At 38.2% G+C, this 25,273-nt stretch overlaps 2 protein-coding genes across 4 annotated transcripts in view; both read right to left on the bottom strand.

The window, feature by feature from the left end:
* Nucleotides 1-14,213, bottom strand: part of smyd3 (SET and MYND domain containing 3) — a 75,345-nt gene extending 61,132 nt beyond the window's left edge. The window contains exon 1 of the mRNA XM_044190199.1: nt 13,985-14,213. Coding sequence (XP_044046134.1) covers nt 13,985-14,160 — 176 coding nt within the window. The 5' untranslated portion in view covers nt 14,161-14,213. The remainder of the gene's footprint in view (nt 1-13,984) is intronic.
* Nucleotides 14,214-15,127: 914 nt separating this feature from the next.
* On the bottom strand, nt 15,128-23,179 carry LOC122881520 (excitatory amino acid transporter 3-like). 3 transcript variants are annotated; one of them, XM_044207805.1, is made up of 15 exons: nt 23,157-23,179; nt 22,963-22,978; nt 22,717-22,852; nt 20,735-20,875; nt 19,634-19,726; nt 18,565-18,676; nt 18,440-18,482; nt 18,274-18,336; nt 17,967-18,148; nt 17,429-17,536; nt 16,708-16,830; nt 16,319-16,513; nt 15,972-16,106; nt 15,643-15,759; nt 15,128-15,368 (listed from the first exon to the last, which is right to left on the bottom strand). In XM_044207805.1, exons 1-15 carry the CDS (start codon nt 23,162-23,164, stop codon nt 15,260-15,262), a joined length of 1,581 nt encoding a protein of 526 aa, XP_044063740.1. In that variant the 5' UTR covers nt 23,165-23,179; the 3' UTR covers nt 15,128-15,259. The 3 variants fall into 3 exon arrangements, with proteins under 3 accessions (XP_044063740.1, XP_044063754.1, XP_044063747.1); XM_044207819.1 differs by lacking the exon at nt 17,967-18,148 and having other exon boundaries at nt 18,308-18,336; XM_044207812.1 differs by lacking the exons at nt 22,717-22,852; nt 22,963-22,978; nt 23,157-23,179 and adding an exon at nt 21,566-21,826.
* Nucleotides 23,180-25,273: the final 2,094 nt, after the last annotated feature.

Genomic DNA, 25,273 nt, shown 5'->3' with positions numbered 1-25,273 from the left:
TAATAACTAAATATCCAGACTTTCAGAACAGTACGTTGTGTGGCTCGACAAAAGAGGCGAATCCATGAGGGAGTCGAGGGGGCCGTGGTTAATACAGACAGTTACAGATTAGTGGTGGGCAAAGCAGTTCTTTTCAGTGTACTGAATCATTAGAATCAGTTCATTAAAAAGATTCGTTCACCAAATCGTTCAGTGCTTGACCAGAGCTCTGATGCCGTAGTCCCACTCACTGAACTGAAACACGGCTGAACGTTCAGTTCAGCTAACTAGTGAACTGAGAACAGTCGGTTGTGAAGGATAAGCCAGTGAGCTGAGAATTTAGTTGGATAAAGATACCGTTTGCAAAGTATTATGTACAGCACGTATATTTTTGCAACACCTAATTATTAAATAAAATATTTGGTACTACTTCCTACTTCGAGACTTCAAGACATGAGAGGGCGGGAGAGAGAGAGGGGCGGGCTTGAGCGACTCAGCGACTGTCTATCACTCAGGGCTCAAGTTCACTGTGTACGTTCAGTGAGTGAATCATTGAACATGCACCGTTCCCTCGTAGTGAAAGGATCTGAGACAGTCTCAGGCTCAGCCATCCGTTTTTTCATAATGCAGGTTTTACCACGCATTGTAAACTACGAAAGATTGTGAGATCTTTAAAAAATTGTCAAATGTAACCTAGCTCATTTTAAATTAATTTGAAATATGCGTACAGATGCAGCAATTTTGTTTATGCACTCTATGATTATTATTATCCCATCTCTCATTTTGTGTCACAACTTGGTCTCAGGAGAGCAACACAACAATGCAACCACTCCATAAACTCTATAAACAAACACTTAAGGTATTGAATAAAGAATCTTATTCTATAAATCCTTATAGCTGTCCTCTTTTTAAAACAGTAACGTTGTGTGTGTGTGTGTGTGTGTTTGTGTGCGCGAGAGCAGCACTGCGCGCAGTAACGTTAAATGTTAGCCTTTTCATATATCAATCTAGATAATGTCATATATCTGGATTGCAGTCCAAGACCAATGTTGTTGAATCATTGTAGCTAAATGTTAACAACCTGAATCAGCTGTGTATTTGCTGTCTTGAACACACCGCATTCCTCCTGCGAACGAATGACTTGATCACTCACTCAGCTTCAACAAATGAACTGAGAACATAACTCAGACGCTAAGAGTTTGGTCACATCACAAGCTGCCAGCCAGAAGTCCATCCATCTTCCATGAACCCAGACAGGAAGGCTGGTGCTGACCACGACCCCATTTTTAGGTCTATACTTGCTCCCTGCAGCTTAACTTTGTGTGAAATGTTGCCCATTAATTAATTAATTCTTAAAAAAAACATTGTAAAAAAGGTTGGTCATGAGGAAAAGAAGAAATGATTAACTTGTCACTTCACTCCCGTCTGATCTGTGCATGGCTGATACCAACAGCCATCCATCTAATCCGAAAGCCATCTCTGAAATCACTCAGACTACAGTTACTAATATTTTATATATAAATTTCTATATAAACATAATTTACAAGAAGTTTCTATATCTGATGATATATGCCACAAGATGATAGAAATTTGTCAACAGTCAGAGATTTTTCCCATACCGTTGGGAATCTATCCCAGGCCATTTTAGGCTATGTTATGGCAATATTGAGTTTAGAGGACTTTTGCATCAATGTGATGAAGTAGGGGCCCTCTAGTAGCTCACCTAGTACAGCGCCCGCCCAATGTACCAAGGCTGAGACCTGTCATCCCCCTTTTCTGTCTATCTTTGGCTGCACTATCAAATAAATGCAAAAGAAAAATAAATTTGTCCAAATGTGATGAAGTAGCGTAATTCACTGGATCGGCCCAATACAGACATTCACATCTGGTTATGTTATTTGTACTGTTTCTCAAATTGAGTTTCCAGAAAATCTACTATATCAAGATATGTATATCGAAAATGCAATATAAAATGACATATACTGTGATAAAAGATTACTACTGTCAGTGCTCACAGTATTGAATATGGATGCAACAACTGAGTGACTGAGAGAAATAGACAAACAGAAAATTAGTCCAATACTGTATATGTAGTTACTAACCACATTAATGCACAGTTGCACCACAGCAACTGTTGTTATGGTGACCGCCTCCAAGCTGATAAGCTCTCAGCATTTACAAGGTATCCACTCAAAACACACACACACACACACACGCACAAAGTATATACATGCATCACTGTATAGAAATCGGTCACATGATTCAGGTACTCAGGCAGGACTGCAGAATTTATATCTTGGCTATACATAATAGAATATTTCCTCTCGGTAAGGGTTGCATGACACTTGAAAACAAATATGTTTCCTCTTTGCAAGGGAGAGAATGGGACAGTAGAAATGTGACACTAATGTTGATTATTGGCAACATCTCTCCAATTTATTAATAATTAACTCCAATAATTTTTACATTATTTCTTGATTCAAATACACAGAGACAACTCTGTTCTGACCTCTAGGCAATAACCAACAAGAGTTCAAGAATACACGCCGCTACATACAGTACATACAGTATGATGCACACACTGATTTAACGTGGTCCAAATATGGATGTGGACAATAAGATCAAAGATTATGATTTCTCCCATGAAGCACATCTGTCTCATCTTCAGCCATATTCTCTTATTATGTTCCCCCTTTTCTGCTGTCATCTCCCTCCCTCTCTTCATCCCTTTCATTCCCCTGCCTTTTTTCTGCCCTTCTTCTCCCTCTGTGTCTCTGTCAGATGTTGTGTGAAGTGATGGTCTTCTGGATGGCAGGTCCATGGTTGGACTGCAGGCACAGTAGGAAAACTCATGAATAACATTAGATGGGTTTCATTAGGAACATGCAGAAGGCTGAATTAAAAAAAAAACAGACAGACATTCTCTCTCTCTGCAACCCCTCCTCTTCCTCTCAATGTCATACTCTCTTTATTTTGTTCTTTTTCCTCTTTTTCTCCCCTAACACAGTCACTGGATCATTCTCTCTTTCATGCCCCCCATTCATTCTTATCTTCTACACACTAGGGGTTGGATAATAATCAATTTATCTAAATATCTTGATTCACATCACTACCAACCAATAATTTGGATTATCAATTAATCGTGAACCTAGCAAAAATGGCCAAACATTTGCTGGTTCAAGCTTCTCAAATATTAGGACTTGCTTCTTTTTTCTATGTTAGATCATTTTAAAAGGAATATCTTATATCTGGATTTTTGACTGTTGGTGGGACAAAATAAGCAATATGACGATGACACAAGTTGGATTCTGGGAAAATTTGATTTTCTGACATTGTACTGACTAAATAATCCACACATTAATCGATAATGACAATAACGGTTAGTTGCAGCCCTATTCAAGATCACTGTCATCTGATCAGAGACAAAAAAAAAAACAGAGAGCCATTGGATACAACATAACGTCACTAATCGCAGAGACCATGATACCATTTCTCTACTGTAGAGAAACCTGGTTGTTTTAACTGCATGTTATTTTGCTCAAATTAAACATTATCTAAATAAGCTTAATTGTATTTTGTATAAAATAGTTATAAAGGCAAAACTGCATTTTTCATATAATTATGTGACAAGTTGTAAGAAGAAAGATTCTGTGAGAAAAATTAGATTAGAGAAATTAGATTAGGCAAGTCACTGAAGTAATGAAACAATTTATACCTTTTTTCCTATGGGTACATGCCTAGTATGTATATTGTGCCTTCTTTTTACCTTGTTTTCCTCCTCAAAACAACAGCAGTATATTTTTTGACCTTGCAAATTAGCCAATTCTTAAGTTGTGCAAAATGTCAAACATGCAGTGATCACCAACTCCTGAAAAGTTTTTTTTTTTTTTTTTAAAGATAAAAGCCTTGTTCAGGGACACATATGATATGACAGAAACGAGTGGAGAAAGGAAATCAGGAAGAAACACAAAAGAGAAAAACAAGAAGCATAAAGGACATAAAAACATAAAATCTACCAGACAGTAGAGGAAGTTACTGAAAGACGCTGGTTTTCCGCATTGATATGCAAGAGCATAGATGTGTGCACTTGTGTGTGCATATGTGGTCAATTTTGTTAAGTCTATGCTATCAGACACCTAATTAGGCCTACCTCAGCATGTCTCTGTTGGTGTGTGCGTGTGCGTGTGCGTGTGTAGCATGGTAATTAATTTCCCGTGAGTTTTGGCCGCTGTGCTGGAGCCATGAGAGAGATTTAGTTCGGTGTTCATGTGTGTATGTTTGTGTATGTTAATAATTAGTGGGGTCCTCTTTTCTGGGCTGTCCAGTCGTGGCTGAGTGAATTTTCTCATTTCTAGGCTGAGTGGCCAACACAGCATGGTATGACTCACTCCCACATGACAGGTAATGGTGTGCGAGTATATGTATGAAAAGTAAATTACCGACAAATATTAACATAAAATCAACTGCAACATTCCCAATGCCTTCAAAATGGTTGAAGACTATTATAAAAATAGAACTACATTTTCATGTTTCACAGGCTATTCAGAAACATGTGCCTGGTCTGCTCGAGCCACTCCATGTTTCTGTTGCCTGCATTGTTTGTTGCAGTCTTAAAACTGCTTGACAAATGAGCAAAGTGCAGCACAAGCCTCCTCTTTGCCAGCGCTGCTACTGCCATGTATTACCATGTAAATTTGAGAGATTGTAAGCAAGAGTATTCAACAAATGAGCACCACTTCCTGAAGGGACACTACTGCCATCTAGTGTTGCATCTATGCTACGATAAAACAGCCTACACTGAACTAAACCACTCAGTACGCTGCAGGCATCCACAGCACAGCTATAGCAACACATCAACTCATGAGATTAGTGTAGATTGGTGACTGGCATGTAAAACACTAATGCCAGTGTGTGTGTGTGTGTGTGTGTGTGTGTGTGTGTGTGTGTGTGAGTGTGTGAGAGAGAGAGAGAGAGAGACGCTAGCTGTGCTGCATCCACAGCCATCCTAGAACCCTTGCTGAGTTCTTAATGGTTGTTTAGAGGATGATTCATTGACACCTGAGGGGACTCATATGGGACGAGCCTCCTCATGGCTTTATTATCATGATGATGAGAGTGCATGCACATACACACACACGCAAAATATGGCCTAAAGGGAACATCTACCCTTGAAAAGAAAAGTATTTTTTGTTTTTTGTACTGTCTAAAGTCCTTTTCAGAAAGCATTCAAAAGCTAAAATCTGATATACAGATATTCACAAAAAGGCAAAACCAGAGAAAAGACAACAGTGTATTTTAAAGATTCAGCCATTCTGACATTATATTATAATATAATAAATATATATAATAATAAGTTATTCCAGAGTTTAGGGGCTATACTTGCAATGCAGATATTGTTTTTTGTTTTTTGTTGGTGGGACATATAAACTAACTTGTTTGTAATGTTAGTATGTATAGTGCAAGTATTGGAGATTGATATGTGTTGGAGCTCCTCACTGAAGGTGATCACAAGAATTATAAAAGCTATTCTAAAACGTACTAGAACCCAATGTATAGAGAATAAACCAGGAGAAATCTGGGCAGATGTGGTTTGATCTCAGTTACAAGCCTGACAGCAGAATTTCTAACAACCGGAATTTAAATTTGACTGAGTCTCGCAAGTAAAAAGAGGATTAATCATCTGAGTGGGCTGTAATAAATGCATGAACAACTTTCTCTGTGTCCTAGAATGAAAAGTTAGATCTGAACTTTTCTATACTTCTGAGATAAAAAGAAGAATGGCTGAGACAGTTTTGTGATATGCTGATTGAAATGCAAACAAGAATCCACAAATCCTAAACTCTGAAATACAGGCGCCACGCAGCTCCAATAAGAGCCAAGTGAATGTCAAAGAACTTCGGGATTGGCATCGTAATCAATAAATACATTTTCTGTCTTATCAATACTTAACTGAAGGAAGAAACCTCATCCAGATTGGTCATGGACAACAGCAATTCAAATGTTTTCCAAATGAGTAAATGAACAGCAGAAATCATATGTTAGTAATTTCATCTCAGACGTCATTCAGAAAACTAATCCTGTCCACATGGGGCTTAAATTCTGTTTTATTTATGTGATTTGAGAGACATTAGCATTTACAAATAAAAGATGCACTGTCTAAGATCAGTGGAATAACGTGAATCTACAGGGAGCCTTTTCCTTTGTCCAAATTTCTACTGGGAACAAACACACAGACAAACGCTGGAGGTTCTGCAAAAAAAATACTTTGACTTTCATTAATTATGTTACACTAAGCCTAGCCACCCTTGAAAAATTAAAATGTTCATCCTCGTGAGGACCAACATAAATTTTTTGTAAAGGTCCTCGCAAGTAGAGTTAGAAACAATACACATGATGAATACCAAGCATTACACACATGTTCCCAGTTTACAGCAAATCACTTGGTTTGCAAATGATACAGCTGTGTGTGTGTGTGTGTGCGTGCGTGCGTTTTCCCAACACCAAGATGTTTTGAGACACCTGGGTATCTTACTGCAGGAGGCAGGGAAAACTAAAGGGACATGGAGAAGGGAAGTAGAAGGAGGAGAGAAGCAGATGCAAGCAAAATAATCTACATCAGGAATGAGGCAGGGAGAAGGAGCAGAGCCAGGTGGGGTGAAAAATGTGTCTGAACGATGAGGGATGAGGAGCTGGTGGAAGAGAAGGGTGAAGAAAAACAGGGAGGATGAGTAGAGATGGGGAGCAGATGGGAAGAAAAACTGTAGAAAGAGGGGAGAAAGACATAGATGTCACAAGTAGCAGATGGGAGGATAAATCGAGAGGAGGGAACAAGCGAGAGGAGGAGGAGGAGTGCTGACTTTCTTTTTGAACTACTTCCCTCCTTTCATCTGCTCCTTTTTCTGTAGGCTCGTCTAACTGCATCAACAGTAGCAATCTGCATGCTTCATATACCACAGCATACGCACACTCTTATCAATGTGTGAGTGTGCAAGTTAGGAAAAGGGGGAAAGAGGATGTACGCATAAGCAAGAGATAAAATGTGTGAAAAAGAGTGTACGTGAGTAAGAGAGACAGTTTGTGCCAGAAGATAAAGACACAGAGAGTGAACTGAGAAAAAAAACTGTATTCAAACACAACGCAGTGTGTCTGCGTGTGAAAAAATACAGAAAATATACAAATGCATTTGACAAGGATGATGAGTGTGTGTAAAAACAGTGAAGAGCTCTCTAATAGGTGTGTTCAGACAAAACGTGAAGCGCATTTTAGATACAAAATCAATTAAAAAGATGAGAGTGGGTACGAACAGACGGTCTGGGCGGTGTGACTTGAGGCGAAAACGCCTCCATGTAAATTAAAAAATGTTTCAAACTAAGCCAAGAATATGAGTCGTAGAAAAGGTTTCAGTCGTAGTCATCTGGACACTGTTTTCAGAAGTCATTCTCATTGAGAATGACTTCCGGATGGGAGCCGAAACGTCTTGATTCTGAAAACAGTGTCCAGATGACTACGACTGAAACCTTTTCTACGATAGAACACTCCTGGACGAATGAGGGACTACACCGTCCCAAGAATATGAGCTGATCCTGGTGTTTTATGAATCTGCTTCATAAACATCAGGGCTGTCCGCTAAACATCGATGATTCAAATCATAAGTCCCGAAGCCCCCGAGTCAACTCGCATTAATGTCAGTCGAATCACTGCACGTTTTTTTGATGCAGGATAACAGCACGACACGATAGAAACTTTTACAAAACTAACTGTGATGGAAACAGAGGGAGTCAGCTGAACTACTTTTGGACCAGATGCTGGCACAACCTCCTCTTGTGAGTTAGGACCTTATGAACTGGACACACTCTTTATATTTCTATGACTGCGTGGAAATCTGATGTTTTCACGTCACAGATGATGAACAAAGGCATTAAAATGTGAGTCTTACAGGTAAAACATGAGACTAATGTAGGCTACAGGAGTGGGGCTGCTGCTGCGGGACTGTAATGTGATGGGCGGAGGCCAAAAATAACATATTCCTCATAACTGTAGGTAAGGTGTATTGAAGAAAAAACATCAGTAATATCGTTGAGCACACACTTAGACTCAAACATCAGTTTTGGGTTCTCACTGGAGAAAATAGCTGTGACATAATCTGTCTCCATGCATTTATCTCTTTGTTGAAAAATGTTGCATCTCTACTGTGTTCCAAAATGTTCAACATTACAGGTGACATATTTTTACTGACTGGCTCGAAAGGCAGTCTCATGCTTTGTGACATTTGCCTCATCTAATGTTGCCTTGTTTTTACTTTTTGTTGTTTTTGCAGTTCAGCGTCCCTCTAACAGGCATTTACATCGAGCTGAAATTAGAACAAAACTCTCAAGTCAACCGCCTGTCAATATTTTTTATGTTCTTTGAAATAATGAAGACCCCTTGGAAATTGGTGTATCAAACTTTCAATCAAAAGTTTCTCGCTATAAATAAAACAAACATTTTAGATGTTTTGTTTTTGTTGTTTGCACTGTTCTACAGTGCGTGTGTGTGTTTCTGTGTGGTCCAAAGAGACAGTGAGTGAGAGATTGGTGTCAAATATAAACACTTCATCTGACAGAGATAATGTTGCCCTGCCCCCGTCGCCTAACACACACACACACACACACACCATGACAGCAGAGAAAAACACATGTAAGTTCTTCTTTGGTCTGTCAAAACCAGAGAAAAACCCATCAAAGTGTGTGTGTGTGTGTGTGTGTGTGTGTGTTTGATGTGTTATCTGTCCAACAGAGACTGTGTGTCTGCCTCCATCTTTCTACGGAACTTCCTCTTTTTCCTCTCGCAGTTTCAAGGCAAATCTTTAGCTGTCACTACAACTGGCATTCAGTCTCTCAGGCTGTATGCAAACATTTCCAGCAGAAACAGTTTGCAAGTTAATCAGTGGCTTTCATCTGAGTTGTAAAAACAACATGCTTGGACTGCAGTTTCGCCTTGCAAGGCTCAGCGTTACTGCTTGATGATGGAAAACAGCATCTTATTCTATTTCCTCATTGCGTTGCAGCAATGCATCTTACCAGGAACTAATAGAAAATGCCAGAGGAGGGGCTAGAATACACTCCTCCCACCACCTTCATTTGATTTACAGCCCTCACACGAGAGCATTTTTTTCTTTTTCACTCCAGCTGCTTTGATGTGCAGTTTGCAACATGTTTCAGCCATAAATGAAGCCCAAACCTCGAAGTCACTCTCTGCCTCTCATTATGTTTTCATAGGAACGTCATTAGCTGGCACCTCATGTGACTACATATCCTGCCAGAGGCCACAAAAAACTTTACAACTATAACATAAAACACAACTAACATGTGAAATCATCAGACAGGTGGGAAGGATTAACATTATTAGATATTAATATACATACATTTATGATACAGAGCTCCACAGGCATGAGACATCCAATAAAAACAATTTACCGCTGATTAACTTCAAACAGACTTCAGAGATACACGATTAGCTGGAACACACTGACGCCAAAGAGATTGTTACACCATGTTTTCTAATTAATTAGCAAGCAATGCAGATGCACTTCAAATACTTCTTTACTTTGTATTTGTCCCATTTGAAATGGTAAGGCATTCTACTCTGACTATTAAAAAAAAATGTTTCAAAAAAATGTTTCCTCTTTTTCTGTCTTTGTTCCTCTATTATCTCTCCTCACCCCCTCTTGGCTCTCTGTGAGTCTGAGAACCTCTAATAGTTGTTTGTTTGTTGACCTCTGGCGATTTGAACCCTGCTGAGATAGATGTGTGTGTGTGTGTGTGTGTGTGTGTGTGTGTGTGTGTGTGTGTACTCCCTCAGCGTTTATCACTCATTACTTACATACAGCCTTCAAGGCCTGTAATTAACTTCAGCTTTGATGCCCCCCCACCTGCTCATTTCCTGCACACACACAAACACACACATGCATTCAAACAGAAAGTACATCTCTCTGTTTTTCTTGCAATGAGATACAGGCACACAAATAAATGCACACTCTCACACACACACTCACAGATTTGCCCACATTCTTCAACATTCAGTCATGCTGTGAGACTAATTGTGTTTTAGTGAAAACAGGAAAACACACTTCACATCTCTGAGACCAATCTCTGCCTTGGGCTGCATGTGTGTGTATGTTTGCATGTGCATGTGTACAAGCCCTATGTTCTACAACTGTTTTTGTGACTTGCAGATCTGTTACGGATATCAAATCAATAAAAGATGTGCAACAGACATTCTTACACTCAGGTTGATGAGTGTCAGCCACAAGCCAAAAAGATGTAGCCATGGCACTTATTCAATATTTCAAAAACATGATCATACTTGCCCACACACACACACCCCTCTATTTACCCCAAGCACAAAGAAAAATAATGTAATTTAGTGGAGGCACAAATACTCTAATTTGTTATTGATTTCTGTTGTTATAACTCTATCTTCCTGTGTGAGAGGGTGAATATGTTTTTTGAGATATTGAATAAATGTCAAGTTATAATGTTAAGGCTTATAGCCAGTAGCCCTAAAACTGTGTGTGTGTGTGTGTGTGTGTGTGTGTGTGTGTGTGTGTGTGTGTGTGTGTGTGTATGTGTGTGCATATGTGCATATGTGTACATTAAAATCATAAAGCAAGATATGAGCCTGCTTTTTCTCTATTTTAGCAACATTAGACACCTTGTGAAATCATTCTGCCATCTTTTGGTAGTTGCAAAAGCTAATATAGCGCAAAGACAAAGGCAAATAACAAAGACACAGGAACATATGAAAACTAAGACGTATGAAAACTTAGACTAAGAGTCTACCGTCATATTAACAGCACTGTGAGGCAGTGCTTTGAGCTAAATGCTAATGTCAGCATGCCAATATGCTCACAATGACAATGCTAACATGTTGATGTTAAGCAGGTATAATAGCATGTTAGCGTGCTAATTAATAATTAGCAATAAACACAAAGTACAGCTGAGGCTGATGGGAATGTCATTCGTTTTGCAGGTATTTGGTAATAAAACAAAGTATTGAAACAAATTGGAATTCTGACCTGACAGTGGCGCTAGATGGAAAGTCAGAGGATTACCAAAATCATTAGGCTTCATCATCTGGTAACTATGAATGTCTGTACAAAATTTCATACCAATACATCTAATAGCTGTTCAATATTTCAGTCTGGACAAAAGTGGCGGACCGACAGACCGACATTGGCTGACAATGACTCGAAAACAATGATAGAATCAGATAGATTTTGGGCAACTCAACAATCAAACAACAGCTTGTTTTTGTACACGTCTGCTGACTGATACATGTCCATCTTGCCTCACACTCTAGTATTAAATGACTGACAGTCGGGGAAGGGAGCAGCTGGAGGAATAAATTCAAATTACATAAAATAAACAATAGTGCCCTGCTGTTACTTCATGTACCAACAATTCTCTACATTTACATCCCTGCAGGGCATTTGCTAGCTATTTTTTAGTCAGACAAAATGAGCTTACATTCCATTAATTGAGAGAGAAACACACACACATACAGCAACTAGCACCACATACTGCTGTCCACAAAGCAGCTGAGGGTGAAGCGTCTTTCTCAAGGGTATTTGGATGGTTGAGGGTAAATAAATTAACTTACCCTCATTAACTTCATTATCAGTGGATAAAGTGGATGTTCTTCAGAGATACATGAACTGATCACTGACTGGGGATGCTGTTTAATAACTACAAACTGTACTTTGGTAGCAGAGACATGCTGTTTGCCCGCTAAGACAGAGATGTAATAGAAACCCAATGAAGGGCGCTAGAATGGACCTTACACTTCTGGATACTGAGCTGCGTGCCGAATGAGAGAGGTGTGTTGATGTGTGCTTCTTTTTTATTTACCCATCACACAATCTGCTCCAACATGATGTATATGCACATGCAGTAAATATAAACAGTATGAGCCATCCTCGGGCAACATACACAAAGCTGAAGCCAATCATATTTCCTACTGAATCCTATACTGACAAAATTCAGTCCAGAACTGCCGTGATATAGGGCAACTATCTATTATTTTCTTTAGTTGTATTTAAATTATTAATTGTCCATGTCAGAAACGACAAATGCCTGAACAAATTTATCAGAGGCCAAAGTCATGTCTTATCTTAAACTTAGTTATAAAATACGTAACATGGAATTGAGAAAAACAAGGGAATCCTCATATTTGAGAAAACCAGCAAATGTTTGGTATCTTTACTTGATAAATTTAATTGAAACTTTTTGAGCACTAGTAATAAACACATAAATATCCATACGTCACATATACAGTACAGCCTCTCTTTATTACAGTATATCTGTCTCTCTCTCTCTGCTTTCTTATTGTGAATCCATTTTTCAGTATCCACACGTTCACCCTCATCAAACATCCATCATCTTTAATTTCTTGTTTCTCTCATGTCTCTTAAAGTACAGATCAGGGGGCGTCTATCCAACATGAAGCATGAGTCCAACATGAAAACCTTTTGACAGAATCAGATTATCATTTTCACCAAAGGAAAGATAGATATTGTACTGCACATATCTTAACTTTTGAGCTCGTATTGATCTTTTTTTCAGTGCTTAGACTGCACAGGATCACACAGTGTAAGAAGGGATAATCCTTCTGAATAGAGTAAGCGGAGACATTAAAGAGTGAGCAGTTGCTGCTGAACTGCTCTCTAATACATTTTACCTTCATGTGAAAATCTAAACTGGACATGAGCTACATCTTTATATTCTCCCAGAGGTGATCTGCATTAACTGCTCTCATTAATCATCTTCCATTTGCTACTGAGGTTCATATAGATACTGTATATATAACCCACAGTAATTTACCCTTCATTCACCTTTCAGTGCCTGCACCAGAAATCAGCACATACTCTTGTCGCACTGTTACTTGTCTCTCTGCTTTCCAGTCTCATTAAATCCACATACATCTGTTAAGCTTGATGAAGTGGGTTTGGCTGCAGCAGAGAAAGCAGCAGTGGTGCCATTAAGCATCCAGCTGGACAAAAATCACAAGCAAATGAGATGAAACAGAGGACAAATCATCGCATCAAGGCAGATAAAGGCTACATTGTACATCTCTGCTATATTCAGAATGTCTATGTAAAAGGAGTGGGCGATAAGGTTATAATTATCTTATTATTATTATTCAATTTGATATAAAATCAATATTGTGATATAGTAAACTTTCTTGAAAATTTAATTACAATCACCCAGTCATGGCCAAATTAACTGATATAGGGCCCCCATTAACCCTGCGTTCATCTCCCTCTCTGTGCATTGTGTACTGTATTCCTGTGGTTAAAAAAAAAAATATTGATGACATTCAGTTTCACTAAGAGCTGCTTTTTTACCACAATAAGCCTGCTATCCATGTCTGTGCAGATGAAACTGTCTGCTCACAGTAAGATCTGCAGATTCTCATGTGTAACCATCATATTTACAGAGATTTTACTGTTACAGTTATATATATTGCAATATTTTGTCAGCTCTGCGGCTGATCGTTTCTAATACAAACATATCTGCACACCACATAGCATTGAAGTGTGACTTTTGAATTCTTGCCAACTCTGAAACCATGACAGAGCCATGGTGCCATCTAGTGATCAGTTGAAGAACTTAGTTGCATAAAACTATGTACATTTCAAGTAGCTAACAAGCATAAACCCCTAAGCTGCACACAAACACGCACAGTCGCCAACAGTATATGCCAGACTGTACGTGACTGTATGGTACAGACTCGAACTGGCAGAGAAGGGAGAGCGAAAATATCAAACGACGTGTGTGTGGTGTGAATTGTATCTACTTTATCTACTCGGAGTGCTGACATGAGCCAGAAACATGTCCGTAATCACCACACTGCCTGCAAACCACCGACACTAACTGTGCGTGAGCCCACACAGAATATTAAACTACCGAGCAGCTTTTTCTTTTCAAAGCAGGATGCTGGCAGCTAAGTACCCCGCCTGTCTCACCGTGTGAAGCAGTGGTGGCAGACATCTCTGGCCAGTTTGTTGGACACACAGCACGCCAGCGGCTCGGTGGAGCACACCAGCTCTCCCCTCTTGGTCCTGGCTTTCGCCCGCAGACCGTTACCTTTTCCCGGGCTGACAAAACGCTCCAGCCTCAGTACCATGTTTTCCCTCCACATGAAACGAGCAGTGTTTACATCCGTAACAGACGCACACGGTGCGTCATGGCGTCACAAACACGTACACACCCTTCCCATCCATACATGAACTTTTCCTGCTGATTATACTCTTCCCTATCTTCTACACGGCTTTTTGGATTGCTGTATTCCAGCCAAATTATGTGTAAACAACATGGCAAAAGAAACACATTTAATTATTCTTCACAAAATATATCCTAAACGCTATTATTTTGGATGTACACTCAGTTGCCCGTTTATTAGGCACACCTAGTTAAAACTAATGCAGTCTAATACAACAGTCCTGCAATAAATCCTCCCTTCATGAATATTAAAATGTTCAGTTTTTGTTGAAACTGTTTTAGAGAGGTGTTGATTGAACTGTATGAACATTTTGGAGGATGTAGTTTGTGGTGCAATTACACTGTATTGTATTATACTGACAGGTGTTTCTAATATGTTGTCAACCCCATTTATATCAGAGGGTAGGCTAAATAACACATTATTAACACAAGAACACACGATTTTGAATATTAATTTGTTATGAAATTGGCTGTGTTAATGAAGATGTCTTTTCACCACAAATCAACAAAAACCAGCTACAGCACAGTATACAGTACGGCATGTACAAACATAATGCCTGTGCATTGTCCAGCTTAACAGATGTGTGTGTTGCCTCATGTGTCCACGGCAATGTTCATAAACTACCATTTGCTTCTTTTCCCCATAATTTCTTACAGGTCCAATAAATAATCGCTGTTTAAGCAAATCAGCAAACTGACAAACTGTGACAGAACCACATCACATTCACTGATATTCAATGGAGCACAGGTCACATGACCTTCTCTCTGTCATAATTACTTCTTGAATCATTGCATGATTCAACAGAGATCTTCAGTGGCTGGTGGAAACACCTGTTTTTCTCAGTGGAGATGTTACCTATCCTCTTGGGAATTAAAATACACATCTGTCATTTCTTATTATTTATTTACAAATTAAATTTAGTTTAAACCAATAGAAATCATTTCAATTCATTTCAGTTTCAAAGTCAACCCTGTTTATTTCGCTGATGCCTGGTTGCTGTAATGTAGTCTTGGAGTGATTACAGTTCTGGTGGGCTATGAAGGGACTCAGTTGTCTCAAAAGAGCCCATGCTGCTGGAATGGACCTCCTCATTCTGGACGTGCCCCTCAGCATCATTGTCACCCGTCCTACTCAGACAAAAAGCAACACAGCCATCAGTGGTGTAATACAAACTGTAAAAACACCAGAGTATATGTTGGACAGTCTCCAGCTGCTGCCATAACATCTATGTCTGCTGTCCTGTGGATCTGGTTTACTTTTGCTGTAAGACGTCTTGAAACCTCTCTCTTGTTTATTATGTATTTTTTGAAGTCTGAGAAATGCTGGAAAACCCCACATTCTCCACAAATGTACTGGGTAAAAATTAAACTGCAAAAAACACTGAGACGTCTAGAATATCACCTTGTCCTGTCCTGATCTTGTTCCTCCATTTCCTCCAGTTCCTTTTTGGACAGTTGGTCGACAATAGCCACACCGATGCCGTCTCCCAAAACATTGACAACAGTGTTGCAGTGGTCTCTGAAAGACATAAATCACATTAAACTATGAAAGCAGAAAATACAGCTACTTAACACTGTGTATTGTTTGATATATTAACTCATACTTCTACAATTTTGTCTCCTCACAATTGATTATCAGAAGCAGAAAACACAGCTGTAGTAATCCTTGCCAAAACTATTCATTAGAGATTTTGTGTAAATTTCTGACTTTAAACTACAGGTTAAACTCACAGCAGCCATTCTACAACCACCAAGATGGAAGCCTTCTTCGCAGGTAAACCGATTGCAGTCAAAATAAAGAGGGTGGTCACCGCTCCTGTCGCTGGGATCCCTGCTGTTCCTATGCTGAAGACTACTGATGTCACTCTGCAGAGCAAACACACAAACTCTTCAGTGAATGACTAGAGTAGATTTTTTAAAAGACACAGCAATATAAACGTGTACTATGTATTTTTCAAGTCGCTACCTCTTAAATATCCCATACCATGTACTTTTAACTAACGTTAATACAGACATCATTATTTCTATGATTTTCTACTCAACAGAAAGAGTGACAAAGTAATGTGACTGAGACTTACCCGAGGGTGATTATCTGGCTCAAGTCCAGATTGATGTTGTTGAGTTGGGCAATGAAAACTGCTGCGACCGCCTCATAAAGGGCAGTTCCGTCCATGTTGACATTGGTCCCAAGGGGCAGCATGAAGCGAGAGATTCTACGGTCGATCATGTTTCTCTCCTCGCAGCATCGTAAAGTGAGCGGCAGAGTGGCAGAGCTTGGAGACACAATGCATCCTTTCTTAGTGCAGTTATCATATAGCTAAAAGAAATCATAAAAGTATAATCCATTTTAAAAAAGGTAAATTGCTATTTACCATTTGGCAGCTTTGAGGATAAATATAAAAACAAGCGCTGGTGATGAACACACAGAGCTAACAACTGAGAACCAAGCCCTCAAAAATCCTCTTACCTGGACGAGATGAGCAATGCAGTCAGTAACGCAGGAGAAATCCCCTTAATGACCGCCCATGGGTTATGTCTTACCCACAGAAGATAGAGCATTGGTAGAACTATTACTCCATGGATTATGAGCCTGAAACACACAATTTGAATACTGATGAATATTTATACTGATCGAATGAAATTAATGACAACAGCAGACAGAGTAGAGGTAGGAGACTTAGAGGCCCAGTTGGGGTTTTTTGTCTGATTTTTGGATGAAATGTTTTTATTTTGTGTATTTGACAATTGTTCATTGGAAATATAGGTCTGTTTTATTGCTGCTGCTGCTGCTGCTGCCTTTAACAGTGTCAGAAATCATTTAATACATGTCATCTACTGTTAGTCCCTGCATTAAAAGACCTGTCGATCACCTGGGCCACCTCATTGGTTTACATCTGCATCAGGAATTGTGACTTTAAATAGCAGTTGGCAGATGATGTCATAACTTTACAAGTGAATATACTAGCCATAACTCCTGCTCTCATCCACACAAAGTATTTTAAATGTTTGTTGACTGGTATCAGACACACTCATCTGTCTCCATATGCCTTGAGAGTCAATACATCAAAATTGTGTTGTCAGAGAAATTTAAGTATATCACTAGTTACTATGAGGGTCGGAAATGCTGCTAAATGTACAAACAAATTGGTATTTTGGTACCAGTGCTAATTGAGGAAAGGAGAACATACCCAATAACAACTACAGCCATGAACTTTCCAAGTTTGTAGGTAGTATCCCAGTCGTGAACCTCAACAACATGGCTTGCAATCATGAACAGCACTCCTAATGGCAAGTAGCTGGAGAGGATACAAAAGAATTTAAAAAGGAAGGGAATACTGCAATGACTTATCAAACATTTGGGACAATTGTGTGATTACTATTACAATGCTACTCCAAAGAAACCTGTTTTGTTTCTCTCATATATGGCCGAGTGCCATATAGTCCCATTATATTCAAAAAATGCAGACATCTCTACGGCCGATATCTCCAAAACTCTGTAACTCAAACCGATACAATGTAGATGGATAAACAGCACCACAGGTAAGAGGAGAAATATGTACTTTTGATTTTGGGGTGAACTGGCCCTTTAAAGTTAAGTCATTATTCATGTATAAACACTAACACAACACTGCAGGATATTTGCTCTATTTCTGTAAATAAATGAAATATTGATGTATGGAATTCTCTTATTCCACATTTTATATAAATTATGCTGTTTCACTTTACCACAAAATCAAGTTAACCGCATATTTTGTGGCTTCCTTAAGGATGGAAAGGATGTCCATGAGGATTTTCCCTCTTTCTCCCATTCTATTGAGGGTCAGTCCAAAAATAAAGGCGCACATAATCAGGCCCAGTGTGTTGGCTCCTTCAACATAGTGACCAACTAATCGCACTTCAGTGGCATTCTGAAACAAGACAGGAAACTCATTAATAACAGTGGTCCGATAGCAACTTCATGCATAATCAATTATCATTACAAATGTAAACTTCAAAAAAGAATGTTCATAGTGATAAGGGGGAAAAGTTTTACCGTTTCCAGGCTAAAATTTTGCTCGTCTGTGTACATTTCAAACTCCAGCTTCTCAGTCTTGTACTAAGAAAAAAATAAATCATGTGTTCACATAAATATTACATTGTCTCCTTCATGGAAAGCAAGGGAATGGGTGGTATATAGCATAGCTGAATGAAAAACATACCTGTTGAAGGCAAATCTGAATCAGATTCTGCGGCACCATGTTTCTATAAAGAATAAAGAACAGTCAAACACTACCATCTACTATCATACCACATAATCTCAGATATAATGTCACGTTCTTCTTACCTTACTAGATCCAACAAGGCGTCAACATTGACGAACCTTTTCTCATCTTCTGTCTCAATTTTGTCAACAGTATAAGCAGCCCCAGGCTTAATCAGCAGTACCAATATTAATCCTGCAACACATATCCAGGGTTGGACACAAAATACATACAGAATGGCATGCATGCTATGGCTGTTCCATATGGGCTGATAATTAATGAAAACAATTCTTTCAATAGTGCTTCACAAAATGAAGTCACAACGTTCTTTACATGGTATAAAACTGTGAAAAGCAAGAAGAAAAAAGAACAATTACCAAACTGCATTATTAAAGAATCTTCTTTGAACAGGTAAGTTTGTTCCAATAATTTGGGGCACAACTGTAATGCTGCACATCATTTTGCTTTGATTTTTATTTTATTTTATGAAAACCTCTGTGTGATTTTTACTTTTGCATTTCAATTAGAAAACATTTAATAAAATAGAAATGTTCTATTAGAAATAGGGAAATACAAGATAGTGCAAGCCAGATCTGCTATGAGATCTGCTGCTGTGGGTTGTTGCTCTTTAAAAACCCAAATAATTAAGCAAAAAGCTAAACACATCTAGTAATTATACCATGAAAAGTACCAGTACCATGAACAGTATGAAAATAAATATTAAGTCCAACATATTTGGATCAACAAAGTCAATTACTTTTTAATCTAAAGTCAAGTCTCATTTGTTGTATTCACAAGCTTCTGACCAGGGGACCTCTAAATACACAACCAGAGCTTGAGCACTATCATTAATGATCAAGTCTTCTTGTCTTTATGTTTTATAGTGGCTCTGTGGCTTTTTGTAAGAAAAAATAAACTCCGTGCTACCCTTTATGATAATTAATATACATAAAATATGGAAAATAACACATTATGTGGCAGTGACAGCTTATGACAGTTACACGTTTAAATAAAACAAGAAAGGGACATCAAGCAATAAAAAGATGCCTCAGGTTATATCTCTTCAATAATTACGTGATTGTATGCAGAAATGTGCACAAAAAAGTGAAAGTAACCAAATTATACTTTAATGTAATGTTAAATTTCTCTTACCTATAATTACAGACACAAGAGTTGTCGAGATGAAGTACACTGCGGCACGCATAGCAATTTTTTTGGAGGTGTCAACACTCAGACCAGAAACTCCTATAAAAAAAAATAGAACACAAGATACAAACCAAATGTTAGAGGACCATGAGTGCATATATACATCACTGCAATATAATGGATTAGTTAGGACAACACAGTTGCATAGTTACATTGGAAGAGTAACAAGTGACCTTAGGTGTGCTGTTTAAAACTTCCATGAGGAACACTTAAACATGCCATTGCCAAACTGTGAGACATTGGTGTCAGACGAGTAAATAATTATCCAGATACTCACTCTCTTTTTAAAATGTATGTTAAAACTGTATGGGGAAAAAAGAAGAACTTATACCACAATTTTTGTGATTGGCTAAGATGCATTTTACATGTGTTATAACATCACTATATACATATATTATTTACATATTAGAAACATTACAGTACTGTTTAGAGATGATCAATCAGCCAAACAGAGTCTGGTGCCAAACATTTTGCTGAAGATCTATGTTGTTTATTGTAATCATATTTTGCCCTGATAGATGCAAAAATGATTTAATGATGCTTAAGGACCACCAGTGGTTTTGCATATATCACCCCTTTAAAGGGTCAATTCACCCAAATTACAAAAAAACATATTTTCCCACTTAACCCTAGTGGTATCTACTACTAGCTGTGTTTTCTACTACACAGATACTCTGTTTCTTTTTTGAGAGATTCAGAGATATCTGAGTCTTGTGCTGCCACAATGGAGGTGACAGGAAGTTTGTTTGTGGACGCTACAGAAAACAGTGTTCCAGTTACTCTGGATAATCTACAGACTTTGCAGTAGACAGCCTTGATTGGGACTACATTCTACCAAAGAAATAGTCCCTGTGACCACAAAACAAACAAACTTTGCAAGTGATTTAGGAGGTATGAAAACGATGCAACATAATTGTTAGACCTAACAGGGTGCCTTTAATATAAATGATACACAATTCACAGGCATGGCCCTTTTAAATGTTGTGTGTATAAAATGGATAAACTGATGTAACAGTTAACGGAGTGAGAAATACACCTCTAGCTTACCTGTTATCACACTTGTCAAAATGAGAGGAAGAGTAACCAGCTGAAGCATCCGCATGAGCATTTCTCCTGGAAAGCTGATGTAGATTTTGTTACGGTCTGAAAGAGGGAAGTAGATCTTGACCATCATGCCAATAGCAACACCTGTGTGAAAATAACATAGATATATTATAATTACAACAAATAAAAGGTTTAACATGAGTGAGAATAGGGATGGAAGAGAACTTTAAACCCCTTTTTCACAAAAAAGGGCTTTCACCTTCTCACGCTATCATGGTGTAAATTCTTATGATCCTCTCCAGACATGTTTTAAGACATGGAAATACTCTGGTTTGAATGATAATTTGTGTCTGATATGTTTTTTTCCACTAAAACGTTTGATTACCTTGTTCAAAATTCTTAAAATGACTCCTTCTCGCTCAACCCAGAAAAACCCAGAATCTATGAGTATGTAAATATTTTGCATTTCAAAAGTTTAACTGCAGAACACAAGATGTCTCCTACTTTATTGAAGTCCATTCTCAGTGTATGTGCACTGGAGGTTTAAGGTTTCCACAGAGCACTCTTAAAAGTTGCATATTGGACCAGGATATGGCTTCCAAACTAATTGGGATGTCCAATCCACCGGCACATACCGTTTCCTAACAGCAGGTGCCGCTTGAAAGTGGTAGGCCACTGTGAGACTGTCATACCAAATCAAATCAAGTTCTGCCGTAAATGTATATTTGTTCTGTCTTTATTGACACTATATATATGTAGTGGGGTGTGGGATGAGAGAGGACATTATTTAATGGTGACTGTAAACGGTAAGAGCAGTGTTTTCTGTTTACTCACCAAACTTCATTCATAAGTCCTACATTTTCGTTTAGTGTTGATGTACAAAGGCACTCACGTAGTGAACTCGCTTATTTTAGATGTTTTATAAATCAAGAGGGTCCTGTCACGTTTAGCAGACTTTGGGGGGGAAATGCATGTGTCCTGGTCTTGAATATATCTGTTCAATAATCATATGGGTTATTAACTTGATCAGAATCAGGTTTATTGCCAAGGTTTTAACATATGAGGAATTGTCCATGTTATATTGGTGCATAATAATAATAATAATAATGATAAAGATAGTACGAGAAAAAATAAAGATGAAAGCAAGTACTGCAAGTCAAGAAGCATTAATGGCTAAATGAGCTATGATGATGGTATCTGTCCTTCAAGAAACTCCGTAAATCACCGAGAATTGAGGCAGAGCAGCCGGAGGACAACAGAGGCAAAAACAGAAAATATTTTCCCCATAAAATATGATTCAGTTTCACCAAAATCTGTGAATAAAGTTGTTGTATTTAGTCTTTTTCCATTTCGGCCTACGCACGCACATCGGCAATGTGGATGTTCACGCAAAAATGACACGAAGAAGACCAACTTCCGCTGCTGAGGCGGAGATCCGCCATTATGTTTGCATCTAGGTCCCAATGTCAGTGACACACACCTATCCCCATCCAGACAGAGACAGATTTCGGCCGCCATGTTTAAATCACATAGCAACATGATGACAACACGTTTTATGCGTTGCCCTGGCAACATAATGTGTTTTAATTAAATTTTTCACAGAAAACGGCCTCAGGGCCATGTTCACCTTGTTTTACACAGTGACAGATGGTGTTTAACTAATTACTTACGTAACTTATATGTTAATGTTGCTAAAGCACAAAAGGAAAATGTGGGTGTTTTTTTAATAAGTAAAATTACCTGTAATGTTAGTAATTACATATATCTTATTGTTCTAGCAAAAAAGTTCACATTCCTTTAATTTCGTTTGCTAAAAATGTCTTTAAACATAATGTTTTTGTCATTCAAATATGTTTATAGCTATAATGTTACTGTCACACTATGAAAAATCCAGCTGCATACAAGCCAGGTCAAACATTAGCTGATGCTAATGACATGTTAGTTCTCCAACTAGAGCAGGTAAAGTATCATTAGTTAAAACTTACCCAAGGCAACAGCTAGCAGACTTGAAAACAGTAATACATTCTGGACAATGTAGTTCCAGCATTTCTTCCTGCTGCAACAGTCTCTGATATTAGTTTCACAATCCTCCTGAGAATCCTCCATTTTCATGCAGTTTACCTAAAAGTAAACAAACTGGCATTAGCTAGCTAGCAAAATACTAAGTTGACCTTTAGACAACCTCTATGAGTGAACTATACAGACTATTTTGTGTCAGTGACCTTACTCACCAGGATACATGTTCTGCTGTTTTGATTCAAAACCAGATTTGGATGATAGAGCACAGACAAATATGATGAGAATCACATGACCTACCATGGTAAACAAAGCAGATCCCCTTCAGTCTAAATTACTAAGGCTAGTACAATGAAAATGTCCTGTCACTTTTAAAATAATTCAACTTAATGAAATTAGGTTATCTAACATGTTCATATTCAGTCATAAATACAAACATCCTCTCTCATCCTCAAAGTGCTGAGCTAGGAGTGAGCCATATGTACACGTCCTAGACAAGCTTTGTGCTTGTCTCTTATATGTTTGACTTTACCCTGCTTCAGGGATTTCCAAGATTCAAACATTTGTCGATCATGTTATGTGTGCTGCATTCCAATAGAGAACACATTTACAAAAAGGTCACTGTAAGAGAAAGTTTTATGCAACATCACCGCTTCCAGAGGACCAGTGCGTTCTCCCAGATCAGAACCAAGGTGTGTCATCTCACACTCAATCCAAGGTTGATTTTCCAGCAAATATAAAACATGCAGCATGTGTTGGAGAAGCCAGACGTATTCTACAATAGAGATACATGAAAATGTGCTGCAGGACTTTTTCAAAACGACCAGATACATTTCTTGTGACTATAGCCCTTGTAAGTTTTAGCCTATTCATTATGTCCTCCACCTGTTGCTTTGGACGTGTAAAATGGCTGTACACAACAGGGTATGAGAAATGTATTACTACATGACTGAGACAGTCACATCCATAGTGTGACTTAAAGATGGCCTACTTTAACTCATCTTGCACCAGTACAGTTTTAATCTCTGCACATTGAAACTGGGAAGTTTGACCCATTACCTTCTAACGGTGTAAACAAGAACACTGGTCAGTATTGTTGCAGAAGAGACAGAATGGAGGCTCACAAACAACTTTTTTCAATGGCTTTAACAGGAGACGTAACAGGGAAGAGGTGTTTTCTTAACAACAAAAAATAAAAACCTCCTCTTCTTATTACAATCTGTAAGAACAAAGTTAAAGAGTTCATCAAAGAATTCACAAAACGCCTTTCATCAGGTTGATAACAGTGGTACAAAGTATTGATTTACACACACAAAAACTATGACTTTGTTAAAAACCAATTGGGTAAAACAAATGAAAATATACCAGATGCTTAAAGATGGAAGAAACATGAACCTTTTTAACAATCTGTGTGTGTGAAGAAGATGATAATGACAGAAGTAGCACAAACTCAGCAGTTTCAAATCATCTTCGGGAACGGATAAGGGAAAATGAATGAAATTAAACAACATAAAATGATGACCCAGATGATGGTTTTCAAAAGACTTAGGTAATAAAATAAGAAATTCAATTCTCTGTCAAATCCTCCTCAAGAACAAAGGTGATATAAGAGATGAAAATCTGATGTATGATGACAATCAAGCAAAGAGAACAAAACACAGATGCAAAAGATGCATCTCTTTTTTTCTTAACCACCTACACTTGACATCCCTCATATTATAAATAATTAAAATCATCTAGAAGGTTAAATAAGATGTTTTCTGAGTGATAGTCATCTGAACCAGCCAGATGACATGTGCAAATAAAAACAAGAATCAATCTACAATTCCTTACATCCTGGGAAAACCTCATATCTCAAACTAATTATCAGGTGTTTGTGAATGACACACCATGATAACATGGTTTTTATCTTAAACTGTTATAAATGTATAGGTAAGACACTTGAATCTCTCCTCTTTGATAGATTTTTTTTTTTTTTACATCCTGACAATTAAGACCTTTTTGAGATACATGATTTTTCTAGGGCTTTTTATGGCATCCACTACTACACCAAATTAAACGAAAAATAACAGGACACCAAACATTGCAATATGTTGAAATAAAACATAAAAAGGTATGGAGGCCTGACTAAGCAAACAATGAGATTAAGCAGTAAAATGACCCCAATAAGACAACAGTTGTTTAACATCTGCTTTAAAATTATTAGAAATAAGAGTTAAACCACTGGTGTCAAAATAAATGTTGGTTTCATGTGTAAGCCTTTTCCCTGACTCATAAGGATACAGTCCTCCACCCAGAGAAAGGTCTTATTAAACCAGCACTAAAATTTCAGCAGATGTAAACACATTAGACACATGTATAACAAAAATGGCAAATGTTAACTAGGTGACTACCATCAAGTGGTGGCAAAAAATCATTCTGAGTTGCAAAAAGTTATTTTGGGAAAAAATAAATAGAAACATTGACGATCACACACTGAGGATGATGCCCAGAATCCCCAAGAACAGCAAACACACAGGCAGGCAG

Source organism: Siniperca chuatsi, linkage group LG1 (assembly GCF_020085105.1).
Source record: "Siniperca chuatsi isolate FFG_IHB_CAS linkage group LG1, ASM2008510v1, whole genome shotgun sequence".
In the NCBI taxonomy this organism is placed as follows: domain Eukaryota; kingdom Metazoa; phylum Chordata; class Actinopteri; order Centrarchiformes; family Sinipercidae; genus Siniperca; species Siniperca chuatsi.
This window is presented reverse-complemented; position numbering and strand designations above follow the sequence as displayed.

Excerpts from the sequence above, each read along its gene's own strand:
- LOC122881520 (XM_044207805.1), bottom strand. Across the intron at positions 18,149-18,273 it reads AAAATTTTAGCCTGGAAACG|AATGCCACTGAAGTGCGATT; the intron begins GTAAAACTTTTC and ends GTCTTGTTTCAG. Across the intron at positions 16,514-16,707 it reads GCATTGCTCATCTCGTCCAG|CTCTGCCACTCTGCCGCTCA; the intron begins GTAAGAGGATTT and ends TGTGTCTCCAAG.